At 44.5% G+C, this 25,194-nt stretch overlaps 1 protein-coding gene across 1 annotated transcript in view; it reads left to right on the top strand.

Annotated features, from left to right (window-relative positions):
- Nucleotides 1-6,297: 6,297 nt before the first annotated feature.
- Nucleotides 6,298-25,194, top strand: part of MBTPS1 (membrane bound transcription factor peptidase, site 1) — a 197,594-nt gene continuing 178,697 nt past the window's right edge. The window contains exons 1-2 of the mRNA XM_078772991.1: nt 6,298-6,481; nt 9,873-10,681. Coding sequence (XP_078629117.1) covers nt 10,522-10,681 — 160 coding nt within the window. The 5' untranslated portion in view covers nt 6,298-6,481; nt 9,873-10,521. The remainder of the gene's footprint in view (nt 6,482-9,872; nt 10,682-25,194) is intronic.

Below are 25,194 nucleotides of genomic sequence, written 5' to 3'. Positions count from 1 at the left end.
GGCTGTGTCATTGACCGGAAAACAGCCCTTTCATGAATCACGTTACGCTTGGGAACAAAATAGGCAACAAGTTTCCTTAACACCGTCGTAAGTTATTCTCATTTTCACCAAGATGGTCACCATCAACAGCAGGAGTATAAATAAGTAAAGGTGCTCACGACATCTTCTGTCTCCGGGCCCACAACAAATAAGAACGCTCACTTGGACCTCCCCCGTTTCTCCGGTCAGCTTCGTCACTTTGGAGTATTGATCGAACGATTGTTTCCAACAGGACCACCCAGCAGGCTTTTAAAAGTCGAAGTTTTCCTGTGGATTAAACTTCGCCATGGCCCAGAAGTATCTCCAAAACGTGTACTGCAGACTTAACTACGATTTAACCATCGCTGAGTAGCATCGCTGCCATCATGTAACAGTTGTCGAATGCCGGGAATGATTGTTCAGTGAGCAGCCATAATGGAACTACTTTATTGTACATACTCCACAACAACGTGTCATCAGCCTGCCTGGACCACCTAATCCTACTTTTTTAAATCTCACTGTTACGTGTTCCTCTACGATCTCCTGGTCTCGGTACACCTCCGAACCCCGAGAGGAGCCACGGCAGAAAAATATGTTACTCTGTGTTAGAAATCAATAGTGAAACCACACCAATGATTATATATGAACAAATAATATATTGAAAATCACACAGGAATAACGGTACAACACATGGCAATTAGGAATGAACTCTATATACCATCAATAAAGTCATATGACTCACTGCGCTCCCAGCGAATGAAACGGACACTCCTCAATGTCTCTGTAACCTTTTCCAAGGCGAATGTGATTCGCTCCAGCGGTCACTAGAACGAGATCCAGTCGAAGCCCGAATCTCGCTCTCCAGTCGATATTCGAATCGCGTACAGTTGACAATGGTGATCGCCCCGCCGAAACTGTACAACGGCGCCCTTCAGAGGGGCACCTTCACCGCTCACTCAGTGAACCGCAACGTAATTGGAGACGAAGCGGTCGCACACACACATCCCCGACAAACGGTAGGATGTTGGGGTGAAGATGACACGAGGCAAAACCTTTGTAGGTGTCTGAAGCGCGGGGTTCAAAATGGCCGACGGCTCTTACTTGAGCCGATGCGACGAGGCGAGGATTCGTCGAAATCTCAGCGCCCAAATCTGACTACGCAGATTTTCCACTCCAGCGATAATTCCTATCACCGGATGTCCCTTCAAGGAACTCAAAATTTCCTCGCGACTTTCGGTAGACCAGCCTCGCTATGGAGCCTTGACGTCACGCATCTTCTCCAACTTTGCTCGCGCCGCCTCCTCCTCTTCACCTCCTCCTTCCGGTTCGGTTTCCTGTATCATTTTAAGTTAACCTTTTAAACTTTAGATAGCTGTTCCTGAATAATAAACCTTTTGAGAATAATTATAGTACATAATATCAGGAATATGTCAAGTGGGTGAAAACCACAACAGCGGAAGTGACGAATCCGTAACAATCACTCCGGGGAAAACGGCCTCTGTCTGGGTGATGGATGACAGTCGGCATCAGGGAAGATGGCGGACGCATGAGGCCGGGACGTCTTGCGGAGGTCGAGGGTGCTTCTGGTTCTTCTGGAATTGCATACTGCGGCTCACTCCCTTTGTAGTGGATATCGAGCATCTAGTTAGTGGACCAGTGGGTTGAACTCTATCCCATGAGGGCACGTGAGGTGGGGGTGATAATGGATGGTGGGTCTGGGGATGAGGAGGAAGAGGCTCTGCCATTGGTTAACAGAGTCCCATGAGGTTCTGGCGTGAAGAGCGTGAGGCCCCGGCAAGATAGTGTTACGGATTCCGGATTTATGTGAATTACTATTCAGGTCATTTCTTATTAATGTTTATTCTATTAAAGGTTGTTGTGGTTAAATGGTCAGAAGCGCTCCTGGTACCAATGAGACCGGAAACGGGATCGTGAAACCGGAAGAGAGAAGAAGGAGGAAGACAAGGTCGGGAGAGAAGCGGCCATCTTCTTCCTTGCCCAGCTCCGACGCGAGCGGTGTCGACATTGATCAGCGTTGGGAACGCTGAGTTTGAAAAGCCCGTCTGGCGAGAGGAGTTACCGGCGCGGGGTAATTACCGGTTACGCGTCAAATTGCCGTGGGTTCCTGCACGGAACCCAGCGTCCGGCACCGTTTACCTCAACGTCTACAAGGACGCGTACGGCAGGCGCCTTGGGCCTCGCGCGCTTTGCGAGCCCCGAAGCCGCGATCACGAGCACCAACCTCGGTGGGCTGCCGAGGAGGTGTCCGCGGCAGCAGCCGTTCCCGGTACGGGACGTGCATGGTGGAAGCACGTCAGGAAGGGTCCGTTCAACCGCCCACGTGCGGAGATCGAACTACCGGAGTACAGAGACATTGTGAGAGACATTGACCATGGAGGGAGTCGTGAGTGGGGCTCAAGGGAGGAATATATAAGATGGCCATCTTAGAGCTTTTGTTGATGAGTCTACATCTTAGTAATGTTGTTGATTGAGGGTTGATTATCGTTGATTGATTGGGAATATATTGTTACGGTCCGCGGATTAGATGTTATTTTTACCGAGCGGAGGTAACCGCGGCCGAACAGTTGTTCCCCGACTAAACCCGGTTTACCCAAACGTTGGCCGTATCGCGCCACCGCTATTCAATGAGGGAAAAGACTAAGACGACGGATGTGAAGAAAAGGAAGACGAAGGCAAAGAAAGGTTTGAAATACGATTACTATTTATTACTATTTACAGGCTCAAAGTAACCAAGGAGAAGGAAAGATAATAAAATAATATACAGAAGCTTTTAGAGACACAGGGAAAATACTAGCTTATCTAACAGGCTTAATTAATACCCAGGACAGAACAAACGAAGACACAGACTCACGCGGGGAATTGCAGAGTGGATTGGCTGGAAGGAGGAATGTTCAGCTCGGACCACAAGCTGGAAGGCTTGGCAGGGCGCACAGCAAGCCGGGCCTCGTCAGGCTGGGAGCGAGCAGGGTGACGGCGGCACGCGTATCTCGCTGCACGCGGCCGGGGCTGGTTGTCGCTCCACGTCTCGGGCTCTTTTGGGTCCTCCCCTTCTTTCTCCCAAATCGTCTGACGCGTCTTTCTCTCCTTGCGCACTTGTCTCTCTGAAGGTCGTCTCTTTTCAGACTCAGAACTCATCTCCTTGGGGAACGTCCCGCAGCGGGTTATATATGCCCCGCCCCTCAACCTTTGCGAACCTCCTTGATCTTTCTTGCCACACCCTCTCGAAGTCCAACCCCTTGTTTGTGGTTGGTTGAGTGGGGCTTACTCACTCCTCCCCTCTATGACGAGGTGGGGACCCGCCTTTCTTCCCCAACCCTGCCTCGTGGCCAATGGCGGCTTTGGAGGGGATGTAATTGCCAATCGAGGCTTGGCAATGACGAAAGGGGGAAATGGGAGGTTTTTGGGAATGGGAATGAAGGGAATCTATCTCTTTCACTTGGTGCAATGGAGTGTCATTCTAATGGAAGACAAGGCCTTACTCTAAAACACATAATAAGATATAAGCTACTGAACAAGGGTTTTATCGTGTCCTGCAATGTGGTGTTTATGGAATTAACTACCGAGACGCCCTTTTTTATCTTTGCACAACTCTGGAGGCAGGAGGGGCCATATCCAACAATGTTACACAACAATTTCCAATACAATACAATAAAAAAAATGCCATCCTCATATCCGCAACAATATTATCCATTAATCCGGATCCTTGGTGTGGGGGTTTCCTATTGACTTGAATTGTTTGTGTCTTTCATATTGATTGTGCTGCGAAAGCATATAAATCATATATCTTTCTGGCGGGGTCCTCCCACGGTCCGGGGGTCACCGAGACCAGGTAGTTACCGGGAGGACCACGTAACAATAGTAGTGAAGAATCTGACATTCCTGCTGCAGGCAAGGCCGCAGTTAATCACAATGACCAGAGTGGCGAATTTCCCATCATAATTTCAACCTACGAGGGCTCCAATCCCTTATGCTCTGAAAATCCAATTAAAAGGGCTTCCCTGATCAATAATAATCAATTGGGTGGCATAATCAGTGCTAAAAAGCTCAGATCTGGGGTCTTGCTAATCCTTTGTAAATTGGCTTCCCATCGTGACAATGCTCTGAGAGCTACTCTTTTTGGTGGCAGTCGAGTGTTCTGCCTCATTCCTAGATCTCTGCTGGCTGGAAAGTCGTGGTGTTATTTATGGAATTTTTCCCCGCTATCAAGATAGCTGACATTAAGAACCACTTGGCTGATTTGAGGGCTGTTGATGCCCGCCTACTTGTTCACTACCGTAAGGAAAGGGGGTTATATGAATCCCAGAGCGTATTTTGAAAGGGCCGTTCAGCCATTGACAATATTGTTCTATTGGACGACATTGCTCTGTGGGAGCAAGAGCAAAAACGTAGCTTTTTGGATAAGGAAACTTCAAGCTGACATCGGCTTGATGAAGCTGTGGGCCCAAAGATGGGGGTTCCAGTTCTCTGGTGCCAAATCCAAATTTGTAAATTTTTCCCGCAAGAGAATGGTTCGGGCTACAGCAATATTGGTCGGCAGAACCATCCTCAGAGCATCTTCTCCAGTGGCCTTCCTGGGTGTTGTTTTTGACAAGGGACTTACATGGAATTCCCCCATGAAGAAGGTTGCAGTCAAATGCACCAGGGGCCTAAATCTGATTCAATGTCTCACTGGCATTTCCTGGGGAGCCCACCAGGGAAGTCTTTTTCTCCTGGACAAAGCCCTTATCCGCCCCCATCTTGACTATGGTAGCCAGGTTTTTTTGGACATGTCAAAATCTAACCGCAAAAAACTTGAAGCCATTCAGGCCAAAGCCCTGCGTGTCTGTCTGGGTGCTTTTGTGAGTACGCCTGTCTCTGCCTTTTTGGTGGAAGCCGGTGAAATGCCTCTATTCCTCCGCTGGGAAATGTCCCAGCTTGAATTCTGGGCCAAATCCATATCCTCTGGGGCCAATCACCCAGTCCAAGCTGTTTTCGCAGACTGTTGGGAGTACAATACGTGCTGCAAAAACCCAAAATTCCCCTCCCTTCGGTATGGCCTGTAGGCGGGCAGCTAGACAAATGGGTCTGGACTCCTTACCTGTTAAGTGCATTACGAAGGTTCTAATTTGCCCCTCCTTGGGCTCTTACCATGCCTCAAATACACCTGGATTTGTGGGGGAAAGTCAATAAATGATAACCCTTCTGCATCCTGCAACCAGGTGATCGAGTTTATCCATTCGGTTTGAAGTCTATCTCTCCACGTTTACACAGATGGCTCTAAAGTCCCTTCCCTTGGGAGAACTGCGGAAGCAATCTGCATCCACAATGTCAAGGTGGAAAAGGCCAAGATGCTATCTGACCATCTCTCTGTCTCCGCGGTTGAACTCTTTGCTATCGTACTGGCGCTGGAACGGATAATCGAGTTGAATCCTCTCAGTCAGTGCCGTAATCTTTTCCGATTCCCTCTCTGCACTGCACTAAAGGTATTGGAATCTCTACAGGAAGGATGTACATTTGATTTTCACCTGGTTCTCGAGCTACTGCACCTGATTAGCATTGGCAATTGGAGGGGATCTGTGGTCAACCTGTCCTGGATCCCTGGGCATGTAAGGTATAGGGGGGAAACGAGGCCTGTTACCTCGCTGCCATTTTCTGCTGGATGCCTGGATCCCTACCGAATAATAAGAAGAAGAAGTAGAGGAGGAAGAAGAAGCGGAATGGGAGGAAGAGGAATTGGACTAGGAAGTTGAAGAAAACGCGTCATCATGATCAGTCCCTCATGCACGAGTTGTGTTTCCACAGCAGCTCGAACCGCCGACATCCCAGAGTCGAATTATTCAATTATAATAATTTCTGTTCGATACATGTAGCTTTTTGATGCTCACAGGGTCTGTAATAAAAATTTGTATTGATGTCAAATGTAAATTATGAATACGGTAGTAGGATTACACTAAACACCACCGAATGTGGTTATCATGGTTATTATCTTGTAAGCTTCATTAATTAACATCAACCGTTGACGTCCAGATTTATTTCACGCTTTTACCGTTTTCGTTGTTTCATTATTTTGTCTATTTGTTTCACATTTACTTGACTTCTCTCTTCCTGTGCCCGAGCCATGGCGGAATAATGCGCGGTAGTGTTCTCGTTCGACTTTTTAAGCTTTCTCAGCTTCTCCCTCGTTAGAATTAATTCGGCTGTGAAAGCATCGGTTAACACTCAATATCAGTACGAGCTTGTTCGTTTTTACGGCAAAAGTGGGAACGTTATTAGCTTTTTGGTTTTTGCTCATGTTGTTGCCAAAAGCGGAAGTGGTCGGCTGAGCTCTGTGTCGTGACATTTATAGACCGACCTGGCCGTGTTCGTTATCCGTCCAGTCAGCCTCGGTTTGCCTGGACGATCCTGCAAACACAAGACAACTGTGTGTGTGGAGCATAAGCCTTGACGTCACCACAACTTACAGGTTGAGGTTACATTTACCTCTGGCATGTGGAGAATGGTTTATATAATTAATTAGTGTACATTCACCTCATGGCGCATCGCTCGTTGACGTTATCGTTAATTGATTAGTGGGGTGAGTTCATCAATAGCTTCGTTTAAAATTCATGACTTGAGGAGATTATTCTATTCCTATTGTGTCGGATTTATTATCATGACGTCGCTTATTATACACAACGTCATCGTGTTCCAGGATTTCCATGTAGTTTGTACTCCAAGTGAATATGTTGCCTCAGGAATTCCTCGGTGGATGTTAAAGACCCCACGGTGTCCTTCGTGAAGAGTAGGTGAGCTATCGCCGGCACCATGAGCAGATTCCAAGTGTAACCTGCAGCGCCGCGCCCTCGGCCAGTATTCCCACCTGCAGCCATGTGCTGCATTCTAAAGAAGAAGAAGAGCCGTGAGAATCACTGCAGTGCAAATGAGGTGTCCTGTTTGTGCTGCCTCGTTGATTTGCTCAGGCCCGGTGTTGGCTTAACGGTTAAGGTGGCTGCCTTAAGACCCTAGGGTCATAAGTACCAAGCACCTGTCGTGCCGTTGAGTTAACACCGGGCTGGTCGACTCAACCTGTCGTCCTTCCGAGGTCGGCAAAATGAGTACCAGTAATAGGGGCACTGCATCCGCGGCACAGATTCACCCCCCAGACAAAATGATGCAGCCAAGCAGCCACAGGCTGCTCACGAACAAATAAATAACTAGAACGGCAGGCACTCAGTAGAGAGCACACCTCCACCTGGTTGGCCATATCACTCGATGGAGAAGAATTTTTTTATTTTTTTTATTTTTTTTGTATACAAGATCGAGGCTCGTGAAAGAGCTAACATTAATCACACAAAAAGACAAACCGACACACAAAACACAAAAAACAAGGGGAGCGGCAGACAAGATGGGGAGAGAGGAGGAAGGACACAAAAGAGAGGGGGAAGGACACAAACACAACATTTGAGAGCAGGGACATCGGGAGGACTTGGGGGGAGGTGGGAGAGGATTAAAACATATGAACACTGCAAGGACTCTGGGGTGAAAGAGACACAACAACCATGGAATACTGTGAAGAAGAGAGGACTACATGGATAAATAATCCAAAATCATCTCAGGCCTTCACCACCCTGATTAAAGTTCCTGACCACTCGGCCACGCCGGCTTTTGGTCCTCTCTTATCGGAGTGGAGCCATCCTTGGTCGACTCCCGGTCCTCAGGGAGCCGTTTCAGATGGACCACCAATTGCTCCGTGTTGTTGAGGCCATCTGTATCCGGGCCCGTGTTTGGCGGACAACCCAATTGTTCTGTGAGGAGGTCCGGGCAAGGAGTGGAGCACACTGTTTTCGGAGCTTGGGCACGACCCGATGGGTCATCGTCCGTCGGTCCTTCCGCACCAGACACGTTGATGTTCTGGTTTCCGTTGGTGCTGCACCTCGATCGCACCTCGGTGAGCTTATCGTCTAGCATCACGCAGATCTCCTTGAGGTCTCCATTTTCACTCAGTAGATCGTTTTGCTTGAGCTCCAGCTCGGAGACTTTGCTCATGACTGAACCGGAATCACCCAAAACATACACCGTGCGAAGCCACTTGCACATCTGCATCGTGGATCTTTCCAACAGGTAAATGTAGCGGTCCCACACCTCTCGGTTGTTGTGCTGAAGGAATAGGTTCATCTCCTGTAGGTACCAGATCTTCCACAAACAGGTGTGCAAGGTTCCTTTGACATTCCCCAAGGATCTCCTATGCTCAGTTTTTATGACATTATTCTCATCTTCCAGCCGGAGGATCCTCTGTATGAGCTCTTCTTTGCTGCATCTGAGTAGCTTCTCGTGGATGATGTTGGGCACCTTCATCTCCACCATACCCTCCTCAATATTCTCCACCTTTGGGGTGACGAGAGTGCCAAGCGATGGTTGCATGACTTTCCTCCGGGCCCCGAGTGCCATGGACGCCGCACTGGTCGGCCTCCCAATGTTTCGGGTCGTGGAAGCATTAAAGGACGGTGTACTCGAGTCCTCCAGGTTGCGAGCATCATCGACTCCTTCACCATCATTGGGCTCCTGAGAGCATCGAGGGACTGTGTAGTCACGTTCCATCAGGTTCAAAGAAATTGGGAGATCTGGGTCGACCTCATCACACTTCCTGCTCCTCCACCCACCTCTTCCTTCCTCCCCTTATCGCTTAAAATCGCTTAAAATCGCTTAAAAATCGCTTAAAAAATTTTTTTTTTATCATATCCGAATCAATATTCAGATCTTCACCAAAATCGAATTGTCCTTGTCAGACACCCAACCGGTCCACCAAGTTTCGTCCAAATCCGTCCAAAACTTTTTGAGATATCCTGCTATGTATCGTTTTTGGCCCTGTCTCTCAATGATGAAGAATCACTTAAAAGATTCTAGTAGCCGAATCCGGATCTTCACCAAAATCTAATCATTTTGTCCTTGTGACTTACGCTACATTTCTGCCAAATTTCGTCCGAATACGTCCACAACTTTTTGAGATATTTTGTTGACAAACAAACATAACAAGAAGACGTCATGCGGAGCATGATACTTGCAAAATCCACCCCCTCCCACCCCCCAAAAGTTTTCCATTGATACAGCAAATTGGCCATTTCATGAAGATTAAAATTTACGATCTTGATCAAAGCTTGGGTCAACAGGATGAAAAGTGATGATTTTTCAGATGAAAAGTGATGATTTTGCAAGTTTGACCTTGAGTTGACCTTTGACCTATTGACCTCAAAAATAGTATGTTTCCCAATTTAGTGACTCGATATGCAAATGCTGTTCAATTTTCAAGTCAATCGGTTGAGAATTGATGGCTTTTTCGATGAAAATTGATGACTTTTAAAATGTGACCTTGAGGTGACCTTTGACCTTTTGACCTCAAAAATAGTTAGTTTCCCAATTTATTGACTCAATATACAAATATTATTCGATTTTCAAGTCAATCGAATTTAAAATGGCGATTTTAGAAATTTGACCTCCAGATGACCTTTGACCTCAATCAATAGGCTTCTCAATTGGGACGACTTATACAGCTTGGTGAAGTTTCGTGATGATCGGTTTGGAATTGTGACCTGTAGGCCAGTGACAGACAAATAAACAGGGGTCGAAACATAACCTCCATCCACCTTTGGTGGTAAAAATGTATTTTGTTCCATGTGTAAAAATGTCAGCACAATTTGCTTCTCCATCTTGCTTTCCAAACCAAACTTTTGATTTTGTTATTGCTAAAGTTCCCATTAGTTAACATTGTTTTATACGTCCCAAATGGACAGGTACGTTGTAACTTGTAACCCATTCAATTTCCACTGTTTTGCATCTATTAAGTGCAATTGAACCTTTGTCATCGCATTGTTTTGCAGTCTCATCAAAGTGCCGAAAATGTAAAATGTCATCACCTGTGGTCGACTGTCGGTGGAGTTGGGAAAGCTTTGGTCGCGATAAGTGGAAGTTCTAAATGATGGAGAAGAAACGGAGGAAGAAAAAGTGCTTAAATGTCCAGGGACTTCTGGTTTTATTTTTCATCTTCTCCACGCGGTTTCCCTAGAAAATCCGATGCGTCTGCTCCCGTCCTGATCTTCACACCGATGACTTTGAAGCCTCACGGGTCCTGGGAGTTGTGTTGTGGAACCTGTGCCCATGCTAAGTGCACTCACTTCACCCACCATCGGTTTTGGTTTCCGGCTTTGAGAGAAATGTACATGAAGCTATTATACGAGTCGTGTCTACAACCTCCGACCTTCCACATGCTGCCATAAACGTGGACTAATTGTTCTACCGATTGCCTAGGTGTGACCAGGACTCTTTTTTTCTTTTTTTTAACAGACGTATAGTTTCACGATGTTAGTTACCACCGGCAGGGTTCCAAGAACATTCCTCTAACTCGTGATCATCCACGGCTTGTCGATGAACGCTAACTTTTGCTGAATGGCTGACCTAACCTTGGACGAACATTGCGCTGTGCTATTACACACCTGCCTGGCCCATTGATGAAAGTTGGCGAATCACACGATGCATCTGTGGCTGATCTGTAGACTTCTGCTTATCAACCTGTTGTTGGGCCCTGGCAGAGAGATGGCCACTGGTGGAAACGCAGAACCGCCAGTACTTTGTGCTAACTGCACACATGTTACGGTGGACATGGACTTTACGAGTAGTATGGTCAGCAACGGTGAGTAATCCTTATTGTTCAATTCCAAACATTAATTTACGGGACAGTTTAAGGGTATTTACTTGAAAGGGGATCTCGAGGTTTTGTACTCGTGTTCACACTAATCTATCTTTTGATATCACATAAATACATTATGATTTCTTTGATCAACTATAAAAGCAGGAGTTGAGCAGGTGAGGCTCGTTTTAGTCCTCTTTTGTAGTCAGGTTCACTATGTTAAATATATATAACCACCTTTAGAGGCCATTTTTCCCCGCAAGCGGGGGTTGGCCTTTTTCGGGAACCGTGGTTGTTGTTGTTTTTCAGTCCCCTTTTTGAAGCAATGTTTTACGGCCGGATGCCCTTCCTGACGCCAACCCTTTTTGCCGCCTTTAACGACAAACAGGGAATTACCAGTGAACTGGTCCTCAATTCACTATGTTAACAAATATAATTTCGTTCAAAATTTTTGGAGATTAGCAAACCTGTACATTTTTGGAATCATCAGAGCAAGGAGAATCCGAAAATCAATGTTGGCATTTGCACAGACACAGATTCGGGATTTTCAAAATGGCCGCCATAAAATGCATATTTTGCGCTATCTCGGCTTCTAGTCAACCTAGAAACTTAATTAAATATGCTAATCTTATGTTTTCTAGGTCAAGGATCCAATAAAGGCCTCAAAATAGTGCTCAGGATTATAGAAAAGCAACAAACAAAGGTGATTGAAAACCATTGCCTTTATATTTGTGATATAACTGTATTACATATTACATGATATTGCAAGTCCTTTTAAGTTATAGGTATGGGTTTATAAAGCAAGAAAGCAGCCTTGGTTAGTATCAGATTGCACTATAAGTCCTATACACAGGATCTACTAGGTCTATACCGTTCAGGAATATGCTTTTACAGATCTTCATCACTATCCTGAGTGTCATCTGGAAAGTCCTAAAAGTGAAGCAAGCGTTACGATTAGAAGTCTAATGATCCCACCAATGGTTTTCTTGACCCAGAAAACATAGGATTAGCATATTTAAATAAGATTCTAGGTTGACTAGAAGCCGAGATAGCGCAAATTATGTATTTTATGGTGGCCATTTTGAAAATCCAAAATGGCGGCCATGCAGGTGTCTACGCAAATGCCAACATTAATTTTTGGATTCCTCATGCTCTGAATATTCCAAAAATGTATAGTTTTGCTAATCCAAACATTTTGAACGAAAAAACATAATGAACCTGACTATGCCCTGGACCATGATGTCACGTGGTGATGGCAAACCAACATGATTGCTTTTTCCACTGTCGATAGTATGACATACTTTGCACCATGATAGTATGATAGTATGATAGATATTATGAATAGTATGATATTATGATAGTATTATGATAGTATGATAGTATATATGATAGTATATCTCGATAGTAACTCTATTTTCCATTAATATTGCGCTCTTTGCACTGAACTGTGTATCTCTGCAACTCTACTCCAAACATGGCTTCCTCCGAACTGAACTGCACTTTCAACTGGGGAACTCTGGTCAATTCTCATTAAATTATCTTCACACCTTCCCCTGCACGCCACCTGGTAACCGATTCCCACCTTCCCAGCCTCGTCCCCTTTTTGACGCTGTTTTAGTGATCCACATCCCTATCCCTAACCACCCCTCTCACCTCCCCCATGCCACCACTGAAAGTCTTCAACCTCCCAACTCTACCATCTTTGCTCTCCCTCCCCCATCCCAACCCCAACTCTGTTATCCCCTCACTCTCCTCCCGCTCATATAAGGAAATGGGCATTCCCACATAGAAATGGCGGAATATTTAATGCTGTCTCCTCCCCTTTCACTGACTTCACAGAAGCCGCGGTTGAAACAGATCCTACATGTCATGATCTGTCACGGTCACCTGTCCAACTCACAATCCCATGAGATATGTGGAAAATATATGTGACTATGAGCAGGTTAATTGTGCCAACAAATGACGCAAAACGAATTCTCTTCTTCCTGATGCATATATACACGGTGCACACGAATATAAAAAGCCGTCAAAAATGACAGGTTGCAACAGTTTATGCGACGGTACATCCTCATGAGTGTGCCAAAGTCTGAAACCTTGGCCTGACAAATTGTTGGGTTCTCTGGGTTTTGTGGGTCCTCTCAATCTTCTGGGTCTTTTGGCTGCTCTGGGTCATTTGGGTCTTTAAGGGTCTTCAGGATCTTTTGCGTCCTCTGGGTCTTTTGTGTCATCTGGGTCTTTTGGGTGTTTGGGTCCTTGGGGTCTTTAGGGTCTTTTGTGTGCTCTCGGTCTTGTGTCCTCGTTGTCTTTCGGGTCCTCGGGATCTTTTGGTCTTGACCATAGTGAATACACAGTCATATTAAAGATTGGCCTTTAAACCCCTATTAAAATCCTTACTAAAACCCTAATCCAAGCCTTTAAAACCTGCCCTTATGAAGGGGGTCAGACAACTGTACAAATGTACAAGCAGTGTTTTGTATGGTAGATGGTTAAAAGTAAATAATGGCCTCGGACAAAGACTTAAATCAGGTTGAAGTTGTGTGTGGAGTCAGGCAAGCTATCCAACCAATGGGTGAAAGAGAATGACACACACACACACACACACACACACACACACACACACACACACACACACACACACACACACACACACACACACACACGTATTATTGGCCCCTGTATGATTCAGTCCAAAAACAGGGGCTTATGGATTTGGTCTTATCCGTGCGTCTGCAACCATATCTCAGAGATGTACGGACCGATTATGTTCATACTTGGCAGAAAGACAATACATGACGGTATACATATACAACTCACTTAATTTTGCCATCTGATCAAAGATGGCCGATTGGTAGATTTGTGGCCATTTTAGTTGTAAACTAGAACGGCACTCGGTAGCGCACATACCTCCGCCAAGCTGAACAGTTATGTTTTGTATCCCACTGATAGGCTGGATCTGGATTCGGACCTGAACCAAAATCTAATCGGCTTTGTTCTTGTCACCTGACCAACTCGTCCACCAAGTTTCGTCATAACTTTTATCCATAACTTTTAAAAATATCATGTTGTATATCACTTTTCACCTGATCTTTCAATGGTGAAGAATCACTTAAAAATTAAATAATTAGTGTATCTGAATCCATGTTCAGATCTTCACCAAAATTTTAATGATTCGTCCTTGTCACAGTCACAACCTGTCCACCAAGTTTCGTCCAAATCCGTCCAAATTCAACGACCAACTTTTTTACCTGAGGAGGTAAAAAAAACCCTGATATTGACCACGTCTTCAACCATTTCTCGGACATGCATTTACCGATCTTGGCCAATCTTGACACACAGATAATATGAATCATGGCTTACATATGTGAGTTATTTTTTTGTTTTTTTGGAGATCAGATCCAATATGGCTGACTGGCGGCCATTTTGTTACTTCAACGTGTCTCCATCCATTTCTTTGACGTGCATCGACCAATGTTGTTCAAACTTGGCACAAAGACAATATATGAGTATGTATAATGTATATGCAGAAGATGTTGTTTTGGCATCCGACCCAAATGGCCGACTCCGTACGGCAAAAGTACTAAAACCATGGAGGAGGCTCTGGTATTTTATGTCTTTTTATCTTGTTCTATAAACTAGAGGAAACTCGTGAATTGATGAGTACGATATCTTGACACTACTGAAAGTAAACGAACTAGTGTGTGACAGCTGAACCCGAGCTGTTTTGATAATTATATTCCATCACGAGTCTTTTTGTTAATCACGCCCGTTGATAATGGAATTGTCCCAAAGTGACAGTTAGACAAAAGTGACTTTTAATTACTTGAAAAAATCGTAGATTTTCCAAGTATATTTGTCCATTGCTTTTGTTATTTTTCCCCTACCGGTGTACACCAGACGGGACGATAGGTTTGCATTCCGTCGCTCCGTCTGTCCGTCTGTCAGTCCATCAGTCCGTCACGCAAAGAACAATTTTCCGGACTTTTTTTCTGAACTCTTAATGCTTATGATTTCAAACTTGGTACATGGTTTCCTTATGATAAGTTGCAGGTCAAGTTCGAACTTCACGACGTTTCGATCATTTTTGACAAACTTATGGCACTTTGTTTATTCTGGAGTTCTCCTCAAGCCGCACCGCACGCCCTCAGCCTCGTCTCGCGAACGTCAACAGCGCGACACAGCGGCGCTTTCCGGAGGGGCGTAGCCAAGCCGAGCAACATATATATACACATCGATCATTGATCGTGAACCGGAAAATATAATAAATTACTGATATTTAGCGACTCTAAAGGTTCTTTATCAACAACTTTTTTTGTCGTGCTTCTGCTGACCTGTCTGCAACGTGTATACATCGAAGTTCCGAGTGCGAATCACAGGTGAGCCCGTCCTGAGGTAATTAGCGATTGGGAACGATTCAGAACCTGTGGGTAAATAACCCTTGGTAATTTCCCCAACAGTTTTCCTGACGACAGACTGCCGGTAGGGGACATGTATTGCAGCGCAATACTCAGAATGCTTGTTAGTCCCCTACCGGTGTACACCGGAGGGGACTATAGGTTTGCACGCCCTCCGTCCATCACGCAAAGAACACTTTTCCGGACTTTCTTTCTAAACTCTTAATGCTAATGATTTCAAACTTGGCACATGGTTTTCTCATGATAAGTTATAGATCAAGTTCGAACTTCGCGATGTTTCGATCATTTTTGACAAAGTTATGGCACTTTGAACTTTGAGAATTCTGCAAATTCTGATGATCCTTAACTCAGTGCCATTTTAAGTTTTAATTTCCTTTAAAAACCAATTTCTCTGCAATAATAGGAGCGATTGAGATAAAATTTTCACCATAGGAGGGACTCGGTCTGTAGAATATTTTAATGGAAATTATGACGTCACAGGTCACGTGGTTCGGCCGCCATATTGTTTTTCGTGAAAACACGAAAACCCCTTAAATTCCTCTGCAACGGCTGAACAGATCGAGGCCAAACTTTGCAGGCAGAATCGCATACCCATGACGAACAAAAAGGTCAACGAGCTTGACGTCAGGCGTCACATGGGTTCAGAGTTATGACGTTTTAAAGCATGAACCTTTAAAACCGAGCTCCTCAGTCATTTTTGATCCAATTGAGGGGAAACTTCACAGATCTGTTCAGCATGTCGATCTACTAAAATGTCCTTTTGGAATTTGCGATAGGTCACGTGGTTTGGCAGATATCGTTAATTAAAGGAGAATATTTTTTAAAAATGGATATCTCTTGTTTATTCTAGAGTTCTCCTCAAGCCGCACCGCGCGCCCTCAGCCTCGTCTCGCGAACGTCAAAAGCGCGACACAGCGCGCGCTTTCCGGAGGGGCGGAGCCAAGCCGAGCAACATATATATATATACACATCGATCATTGATCGTGAACCGGAAAATATAATAAATTACTGATATTTAGCGACTCGAAAGGTTCTTTATCAACAACTTATTTTCTTGTGCTTCTGCTGACCTGTCTGCAATGAGTATAAATCGAAGTTCCGAGTGCGAATCACAGGTGAGCCTGTCCTGAGGTAATTAGCGATTGGGAACGATTCAGAACCTGTGGATGAATAACCCTTTTTAATTTCCCCAACAGTTTTCTGGACGACAGACTGCCGGTAGGGGACACGTATTGCAGTGCAATACTCAGAATGCTTGTTCTGTCTGTTACTTGGCAAAAAAAAAATTTTTTTTTTTTTTTTGCAAGTATGTTGATTATTCCGGCTTGTGTATTTGTTTGTGTGTTTGTTTGTTTGTGTGTGTTTGTTACTTGGCAATATATATATATTTTTTTGCAAGTATGTTGATCACTCCGTTTTGTGTGTTTGTTTGTGTGTTTGTTTGTTTGTGTGTTTGTCCGCTCAGTTATACTTGCCTACAGGTCACAGTTTTTAACCGATCTTCACGAAACTTCACCAAATGATAGAGTTCGTGGTCTGACAAAATCCTATATATCTTTGAGGTCAAATGGTCAACATTGGCCAAAGGTCACCCACTTTTTTCTGATTTCTAAAATTCTCAATTTTCATCCGATTGACTTGAAATTGGAATGGGATTTGCAAATCAGCTAACTGAATTCAACCACCAACTATTTTTGAAATCAATGTAGACCAAAAGGTCAACATAGGCCAAAGGTCAATGACTTTTTTTTTAGAATTTCCAAAGTCCTCAATTTTCATCTGATTGACAAGAAATTCGAATAGGATGTACATATTGGCTAACTGAATTCAACCACCAAATAGTTTTCAGATCACTATAGACTAAAAGGTCAACATAGGCCAAAGGTCAACAACAGTTTCAAATTTTTAAAATTCTCAATTTTCGTCTGATTCACTTGAAATTTCAAAAGGATTTTCATATCAGCTTAGTGAAACCAACCACCAACTATTTTTGAGGTCAACGTAGGTCATAAGGTCAACATAGGCCAAAGGTCAACCACTTTTTCCTAATTTCTAAAATCCTCAATTTTCATCTGATTGACTTGAAATTTGAATCGGATTTTCATATCAGCAAACTGAATTCAAACACCAACTATTTTTGAGATCAGCATAAGCCAAAAGGTCAACATAGGCCAAAGGTCAACAACAATTTCGAATTTCTAAAATCCTCAATTTTCATCTGATTGACTTGAAATTTGAAAAGGATTTTCATATCAGGTAGGTGAAATCAACCACCAACTATTTTTGAGGTCAACATAGGCCAAATTTCTAAAATTGTAAATTTTAATCCGATTAACTTAAACTTTGAAGACTATTTGCATAGCAGGTCACTTAATTCAATCACTAATTATTTTTTAGGTCAAACGGATGCTCTTCCGTGTGCCATTCTACTTTGTTCTGTTTTGCCAAGTGTCACTCTACGAGTGATTTTTTTTATTTGTGTGTTTGTCTGTCCGCTCATTTATACTTGCGTACAGGTCACAATTTTAAACCGATCTTCACGAAACTTCAACAAATGGTAGATGTTGTCTGACAATATCCTATATATTTTTGAGGGCCAAAGGTCAACATAGGCCAAAGGTCAACCACTTTTTTTCTAATTTCTAAAATCCTCAATTTTCATCCGATTGACTTGAAATTGGAATAGGATTTGCTTATCAGCTAACTGAATTGAACCACCAACTATTTTTGAGATCAGTGTAGACTAAAAGGTCAACATAGGCCAAAGGTCAATGACTTTTTTTGGATTTCTAAAATCCTCAATTTTCATCTGATTGACTTGAAATTCGAATAGGATGTACATATTGGCTAACTGAATTCAACCAACTATTTTTGAGATCAGCATAGGCCAAAAGGTCAACATAGGCCAAAGGTCAACCACTTTTTTCTGAATGTCTAAAATCCTCAATTTTCATCCAATTGACTTGAAATTTGAAGAGGATTTACACATCAGCTAACTGCATTCAACCACCAACTATTTACCAAGTTGTAGATGTTGTCACATTTGAGAAGCCTATAGATTTTGAGGTCAAAGGTCATCTGGAGGTCAAATTTCTAAAATCGCCATTTATCATCCAATTGACTTGGAAATTTAACAGCATTTGTATATTGTCACTAAATTTGGAAACCAACTATTTTTGAGGCCAAACGGTCAAAGGTCAACTCAAGGTCAAATTTACCAAATCGTCAATTTTCATTTGAAAAAACCTGTCAATTTTCGTCCGATTGACTTGAAAATTGAACTCCATTGGCATAGTGCCTCACTGAATTTGGAAACCAACTATTTTTAAGGTCAAAGGTCAACTCAAGCTCAAATTTCTAAAATTATCAATTTTCATCTGAAAAAGAATCACTTTTCATCTTATTAACCTGAAAATTAAACAGCAATTGCTTCGTGCATGAGTGAACTGGGAAACCAACTATTTTAAGGTCAAAAGGGCAATTCAAGGTCAAACTTCTAAAATCATCAATTTTTAACTGAAAAATCATCAATTTTCATCCCATTGACTTGACAATTGAACAGCAATTACATAGTGCATCACTGAATTGGGAAACAAACTATTTTGAGGTCAAAAGGTCAAAGGTCAACTCGAGGTCAAACTTCTAAAATCAATTTCCATCTGAAAAATCATCACTTTTCATCCTATTGACCCTAATTGACCACACATTCCGCCCGAGCTTTGATCAAGATCGTCAATTTTAATCTTGATGAAATGGACAATTTGATGGATCAATGGAAACCCTTTTTGGGGGGGGGGGGGGATTTTTTTCAAGTATTGTGCTCTGCATGGGGTCTTCTTGTTTTATTTACTCTCTAGTTTACTGAGCTGCAGAACGATTTATAAAAGACCCATCCACATATTGCAAAGGAAAACGATTTAATAGATTAATAGGGGAGGAATGGTGGGGACGAGGGGGCAAGTTTAATCGCTTCTGAACGTTTAATCTTGAACGCAGCTGGAGACATAATCATAAAGCCAATTTATATTTATTATACACGTTTATTACCTCTGCCAATGAAAGTGGAAGGAGGTTAAGTTTTCACCCTTGTCTGTCTGTCCGATTGTTTGTCTGACTGTTCGTCTTATGAACAAGATATCTCAAAAAGTTGTGGACAGATTCGTATGAAATTTGGTGGACTGGTTGAGTGTGTCAAGTGTGATGAGGAAGATCTGAATCTGGATCCTGATCAGATATATATTTTTTTATTTCCAAATGATTATTCACCATTGAGAGATAGGGCCAAAAATGATATATCAAAAAGTTGTTGACTGATTCGGACGAAACTTGGTGGATAAGTTGGGTAGGTGACTAGAACAAGTCGATTCGATTTTTCTGTTCAGGTCTGGATCGAGATCGGGCCTGTCAGTGGGATACAAAACGAAGCTGTTTAGCTTGGCGGAGGTTTGCGCTCTACCAAGTGCCTTTATCGCTTCAATTGTGATGTTTATTTTTTGGCTGCTGCCCACCTGCCTCTATATTATCTTGAAGCCCAGGAACCTACTCCCCCCATATTGCCGTACAAAATTGGTTTGGAATATTGCAAAATTTTACAGGAATATAATCTCCACAATGTTTTAGGGTTTACTGTATATTGTATAATGTCCTCTGCACAAAAGCAAAATGGCCGTCCGTAAGGGGCGGAATGTGTGCTTTTGCTGAAAAACACCCCCTAAACAAAGGTTTGCAAAGGTCATCATACTTCAATTTAAGAGACACTAGAGTGGGTATGGGGAGGGAGCTGTTTTTATGCCACATATCGCTATTTCCTGTAAATACACTTACAGTATATAATCGACACAACAAGGCCATCTAACCTGTGTTTGAATCCTGAAACAGTTATAAAATAGTCATTTTGGTGCTTTACGGGTAGTGTGATTAATCAATATGTGTGTCTTCCCTCGGATGGACGTTCGACTGGGAGTCCCGCCTGCCAGCACTGGTTAGTGAACGTTAATGATCCCACAAAGTCTTTTGCAAAGAGTAGGCGTGCCATCACCTGCACCCTGAACAAATTACTAATTCCTGCCTCGACTACTTAGTTGAACTTCAGCCTCTCTGACGTGACTGACTTTGGCCAAAAACGTCCCCTGGGCAATCCCACAATAAGGTGGGAATAATTGTCGCCGTTGAAGAAGAAAAAGATGATATCTAAATATACAGTAAATGTATCATGAAATATTCTATATTTCTTTGCTAAATTACCTGTCATTACAGAAATAAGAGAATCAGTTCGACTTGACGTTTGCACTTGGTTGTTGTTGTTGTCACATGACTGAAAACCTAGAATGGATAACCCTCGCCCTCACCAAGACACTGCTGAATGTAATTTGTGTGTTCTAAACCCAGAGAGTGATAACCAGAATAATAGAAGGCCATATTTTATCATGTAAACCAAAAAAAACAAAAAACTATTAAACAATCGCCGATATTGTCTCGGTCGCTACTCGTGTCACTGTGGTTTTTTTTTTTTTTTTTTTTTTTTTTTTTTTTTGTATACAAGATCGAGGCTCGTGAAAGAGCGAACATTAATCACACAGAAAGACAAACCGACACATAAAACATATAACATCGGGAGCGGTAGACAAGATGGGGAGAGAGGGGGAAGGACACAAACACAACATTTGAGAGCAGGGACCGAGAGACATGGAGACATCGAGAGATATGAGAGAGGGCGAGGGCTTTGGGGGGGGGGGGGGGGGAGCATGGGAAGGGGGCGGTGGGAGAGGTATAAAACATATGGACACTGCCAGGACTTCCAGGAAAGAAGTTGGAATTTCAAACAAGGTGGATCTGGGGTGAATTAGCGGGGGTAGAAAAGATCAAGGTTTTGGATGGGGGAAGATAAGAGATGGTGGTGAACAGCTGTTTTAAAGACCTGGAGGGAGGAGTGGGATTGAAGGGAGTGAGGGAGTTTGTTCCAGAGGCGGGAGAAAAGAGGAATGAAAGAGTGAAGGTGAGCAGAGAGCCGAGATTTCGGCAGTTTAACCATCAGAGGGTTGCTGGCAGATCTTGTGCGACCTGTAGGAATATTTGGGGGGCAGAGCACAGAGAGAGCTGGGGGTGCAAGGCCGGAGAGGAGTCGGTAGAAGACAGAAAGACCACCTACCTGCCTGCGGTGAGTGAGTGAAAGGCCCTCAGAGATAGCTTCATCGCGGGAGATTCCAATAATTCTGAAAGCTTTGGTTTCAACAGCGTGAAGCCGAGCTAGGTGTGAGGCAGGAGCACTGGCCCATAGGGGAGAACAGTATTCCATTGAGCTGCGGATGAAAGCCTTGTATGTGGTGAGGAGCTCAGGTGTGCCGAGGAAGGACTTCGCACGACGGAGGATGCCCAGTCGGCGACTGGCTTTGGAGGCCAGCTTGGAAATGTGGTTTTCCCAAGAAAGATCATGGCAGATAGTGAGACCCAAAATCTTGAGCGACAGAACTTCTTGGAGAGGATTGTTGAGAAAGTAGATGGGAGGGTTGTCCAGTCGATCTTTTCGGAGAGACATAGTAAGAGTGTGAGATTTGTCAGGATTGAAAGACATGTTCCACTTGTTTGACCAGTCTGTGATTTTGTCCAGGTCTTCAGAGAGTGAGGAGGCAGCAGACTGCCGATCTGAGGGAAGAGGAATGGAGCGGCAGAGAGTGGAGTCATCAGCAAAGAGATAGAGAGGATTTTCGAGAGAGTCAGAGAGATCATTGATGAAGACCAGAAAAAGCACGGGGCCCAGAACACTGCCTTGGGGAACTCCAGCCTGAACAGGAAGAGGAGATGAGAGAAACCCATTCAGGGCCACACGTTGACGACGACTAGAGAGGAAGTCCGCCAGCCATGCGTGGAGATTTCCATGGATACCAAAGGAGGAGAGTTTGGTGAGCAGAGCGGGGTGCCAGACCGTGTCGAAGGCACGTGATATGTCGAGGGAGACAGCTCTAATTTCCTGTTTGGCATTGAGGACCTCCATCCATTGTTGAGACAGCAGAAGCAGCATGTCCAGAGTAGAGTGACCTGGTCTGAAACCAAATTGATGATCAGAGATCAAGCCATTGGAGAAGAGGAAAGATTTCATATCCGAAGCAATGATGGATTCCATGACTTTGCTGATAATTGGGAGAAGGCTGATTGGTCTGTAGTTGCTAGGATCTATTTTTGCACCTTTTTTGTGCAAAGCGGTGATGTTTAGTCTTTCACTTGCACATGTTTCTATTGTATTACGGCCTTCCATTTTCTGTCTGCTCTGCTGCTTTCGTCCTCATTGTACCATTTTTTTTTTTTTTTTGGGGGATACTGAATCGAGGCTCGTGAAAGAGCTAACATTTATTTCACAAACAAATCAACCAGACAAACAAAATATATAAAAGAGAGAGCGGAAGACAAGATGAGGAGAGAAGGGGACGCACACAAACACAACATTTGAGAGCAGGGAGAAGTGTGGGAGGGAGAGGGCTTGGGGGGAGGAGGCGTGGGAAAGGGGGGGGGAGGGGGTGGAGGTACAAAACACAAGGAGACCAAGGACTTCCAGGACAGAAGTTGGTATTTCAAAAAAGTGTAGGATTTGTGGTGAAATTAGCGGGGGTAGAAAAGATCAAGGTTTTGGATGGGGGAAGATAAGAGATGGCGGTGAACAGCTGTTTTAAAGACCTGGAGGGTGGAGTGGGATTGAAGAGAGTGAGGGAGTTTGTTCCAGAGGCGGGAGAAAAGAGGAATGAAGGAGTGAAGGTGAGCAGAAAGTCTTGATTTTGGCAGTTTAACCATAAGAGGGTTGCAGGCAGATCTTGTGCGACCTGGAGGAATATTTGGGGGACAGAGCCCAGAGAGAGCTGGGGGGGGGGCGGGGGGGCAAGGCCAGAGAGGAGTCGATAGAAGACGGAAAGACCACCAACTTGCCTGCGGTGAGTGAGTGAAAGGCCCTTGAAGTTAGCTTCATCGCGGGAGATTCCAATGATTCTGGACGCTTTGGTTTCAACAGCGTGAAGACGAGCTAGATGTGAGGCAGGAGCACCAGACCAGAGGGGAGAACAGTATTCCACAGAGCTGCGGATGAAAGCCTTGTATGTGGTGAGGAGCTCAGGTGTGCCAAGGAAGGACTTCGCACGACAGAGGATGCCCAGTCGGCGACTGGCTTTGGAGGCCAGATTTGAAATGTGGTTTTCCCTGGAATTATCATGGCAGATAGTGAGACCCAAAAGCTTGAGTGACAGAACTTCTTGGAGAGGATTATTCAGAAAGTGGATGGGAGGGTTGTCCAGTCGGTCTTTTCGGAGAGACATCGTAAGAGTGTGAGATTTGTCAGGATTGAAAGACATGTTCCACTTGTTTGCCCAGTCTGTGATTTTGCCCAGGTCTGCAGAGAGTGAGGAGGCTGCAGTCTGCCGATCTGAGGTATGAGGAATGGAGCGACAGAGAGTAGAGTCGTCAGCAAAGAGATAGAGAGGATTTTCAAGAAAGTCAGAGAGATCATTGATGAAGACCAGAAAAAGCACAGGGCCCAGAACACTGCCTTGGGGAACTCCAGCCTGAACAGGAAGAGGAGATGAGAGAAACCCATTCAGGGCCACACGTTGTTGACTACGACTAGAGAGGAAGTCCGCCAGCCATGCGTGGAGATTTCCATGGATACCAAAGGAGGAGAGTTTGGTGAGCAGAGCGGGGTGCCAGACCGTATCGAAGGCACGCGAAATGTCAAGGGAGACAGCTCTAATTTCCTGTTTGGCATTGAGGACCTCCATCCATTGTTGAGAAAGCAGAAGCAGCATGTCCAGAGTAGAGTGACCAGGTCTGAAACCAAATTGATGGTCAGAGATCAAGCCATTGGAGAAGAGGAAAGATTTCATATCTGAAGCAATGATGGATTCCATGACTTTGCTGATAATTTGGACAAGGCTGATTGGTCTGTCGTTGCTAGGATCAGTTTTTGCACCTTTTTTGTGCAAAGCGGTGATGTTGGCTGATTTCCAAGCAGATGGCAGATGACCTTGAGCAAAAGAGAGGGTGAAGAGAGCAGAGAGATGGAGTGAAAGAGCGGAAGAACATGATTTTAGGACCCGTGGGCTGATGCCGTCAGGACCAGTTGCAGAATCAGAGTCGAGGGTTGACAGAAACATTTCCACCTTGTCAGGAGGAAAGGACACAGAGTCCAGGAGCAGCTGGGTACGACTGGGTACGGTGGGTACAGAGAGGGATGGGTTTGGGATACAAGATTTAGAGGCAAACACAGAGTTGAGGCATTCAGCTTTTTCACGTGCGGTGTCAGCCGTGTAGTCATTTGAGGTGAGGGAGGGGATGGAGGGGGAACAAACACCAGAAACAGATTTGACCAGACGCCACCAGGATTTGGAAGAGGGAGACAGATAAGAGAGTTCGGTCTTGAGAACGGAGAGATATTGTTTCCTGGCTCTCCTGAGGGTGGACACACACTTGTTTCGGGCTTTGTGAAAGGAAAGCAGATTTCCTTCCGTTGGATTTGCTTTCCAGGAGACGAAAGCAAGTTGTTTCTGGGCAACAGCCTCACCACAAGATTCCGTGTACTATGGACGGGAGGAAGGGTATGACAACTGAAGACGAGATGGGATAAATCTGTGCATGAGAGAGAGCAATTTACTTTGGAAGAATTCCCAGGATGAGTTGATGTCAGAGGCGGTAGAGATGGGAGACCAGTCCAGATGATTGATGGCTGCTTGAAGACAGTGCCAGTTGGCCTGAGTGAAATGCCAGACTCGTCGATGCTGAGGAGGCTCTCTGAGAATGGTCAGAGAGATGTCCACTTTAACAAGCACATGATCAGATGAGCCGATTGGAGCAGAAGAAGAGCAGCAGACATTTTCAGGGAAGTTAGTCATAACCAAGTCCAGAAGAGAAGATGCTCCGTTGACTGAGATCCGGGTCGGGAAATTGACAGATTGTGTCAGTCCCAGTGAGTCGCAGAAGTCCTTTGCTGAAGAGCCATGGCTGGTGAGAGAGGTACCCACACCCGGCCAACTGGCATGGTGACAATTGAAATCGCCACATATGAGGAAGAGAGAGTTGGGATGGGTAGATAGAAGTTGGTCCTTATTATCAGACAGCGAGATGTAGATG

The sequence above is a fragment of the Myxine glutinosa genome, chromosome 2 (genome assembly GCF_964187855.1).
Source record: "Myxine glutinosa chromosome 2, kmMyxGlut1.1, whole genome shotgun sequence".
In the NCBI taxonomy this organism is placed as follows: Eukaryota; Metazoa; Chordata; class Myxini; order Myxiniformes; family Myxinidae; genus Myxine; species Myxine glutinosa.
This window is presented reverse-complemented; position numbering and strand designations above follow the sequence as displayed.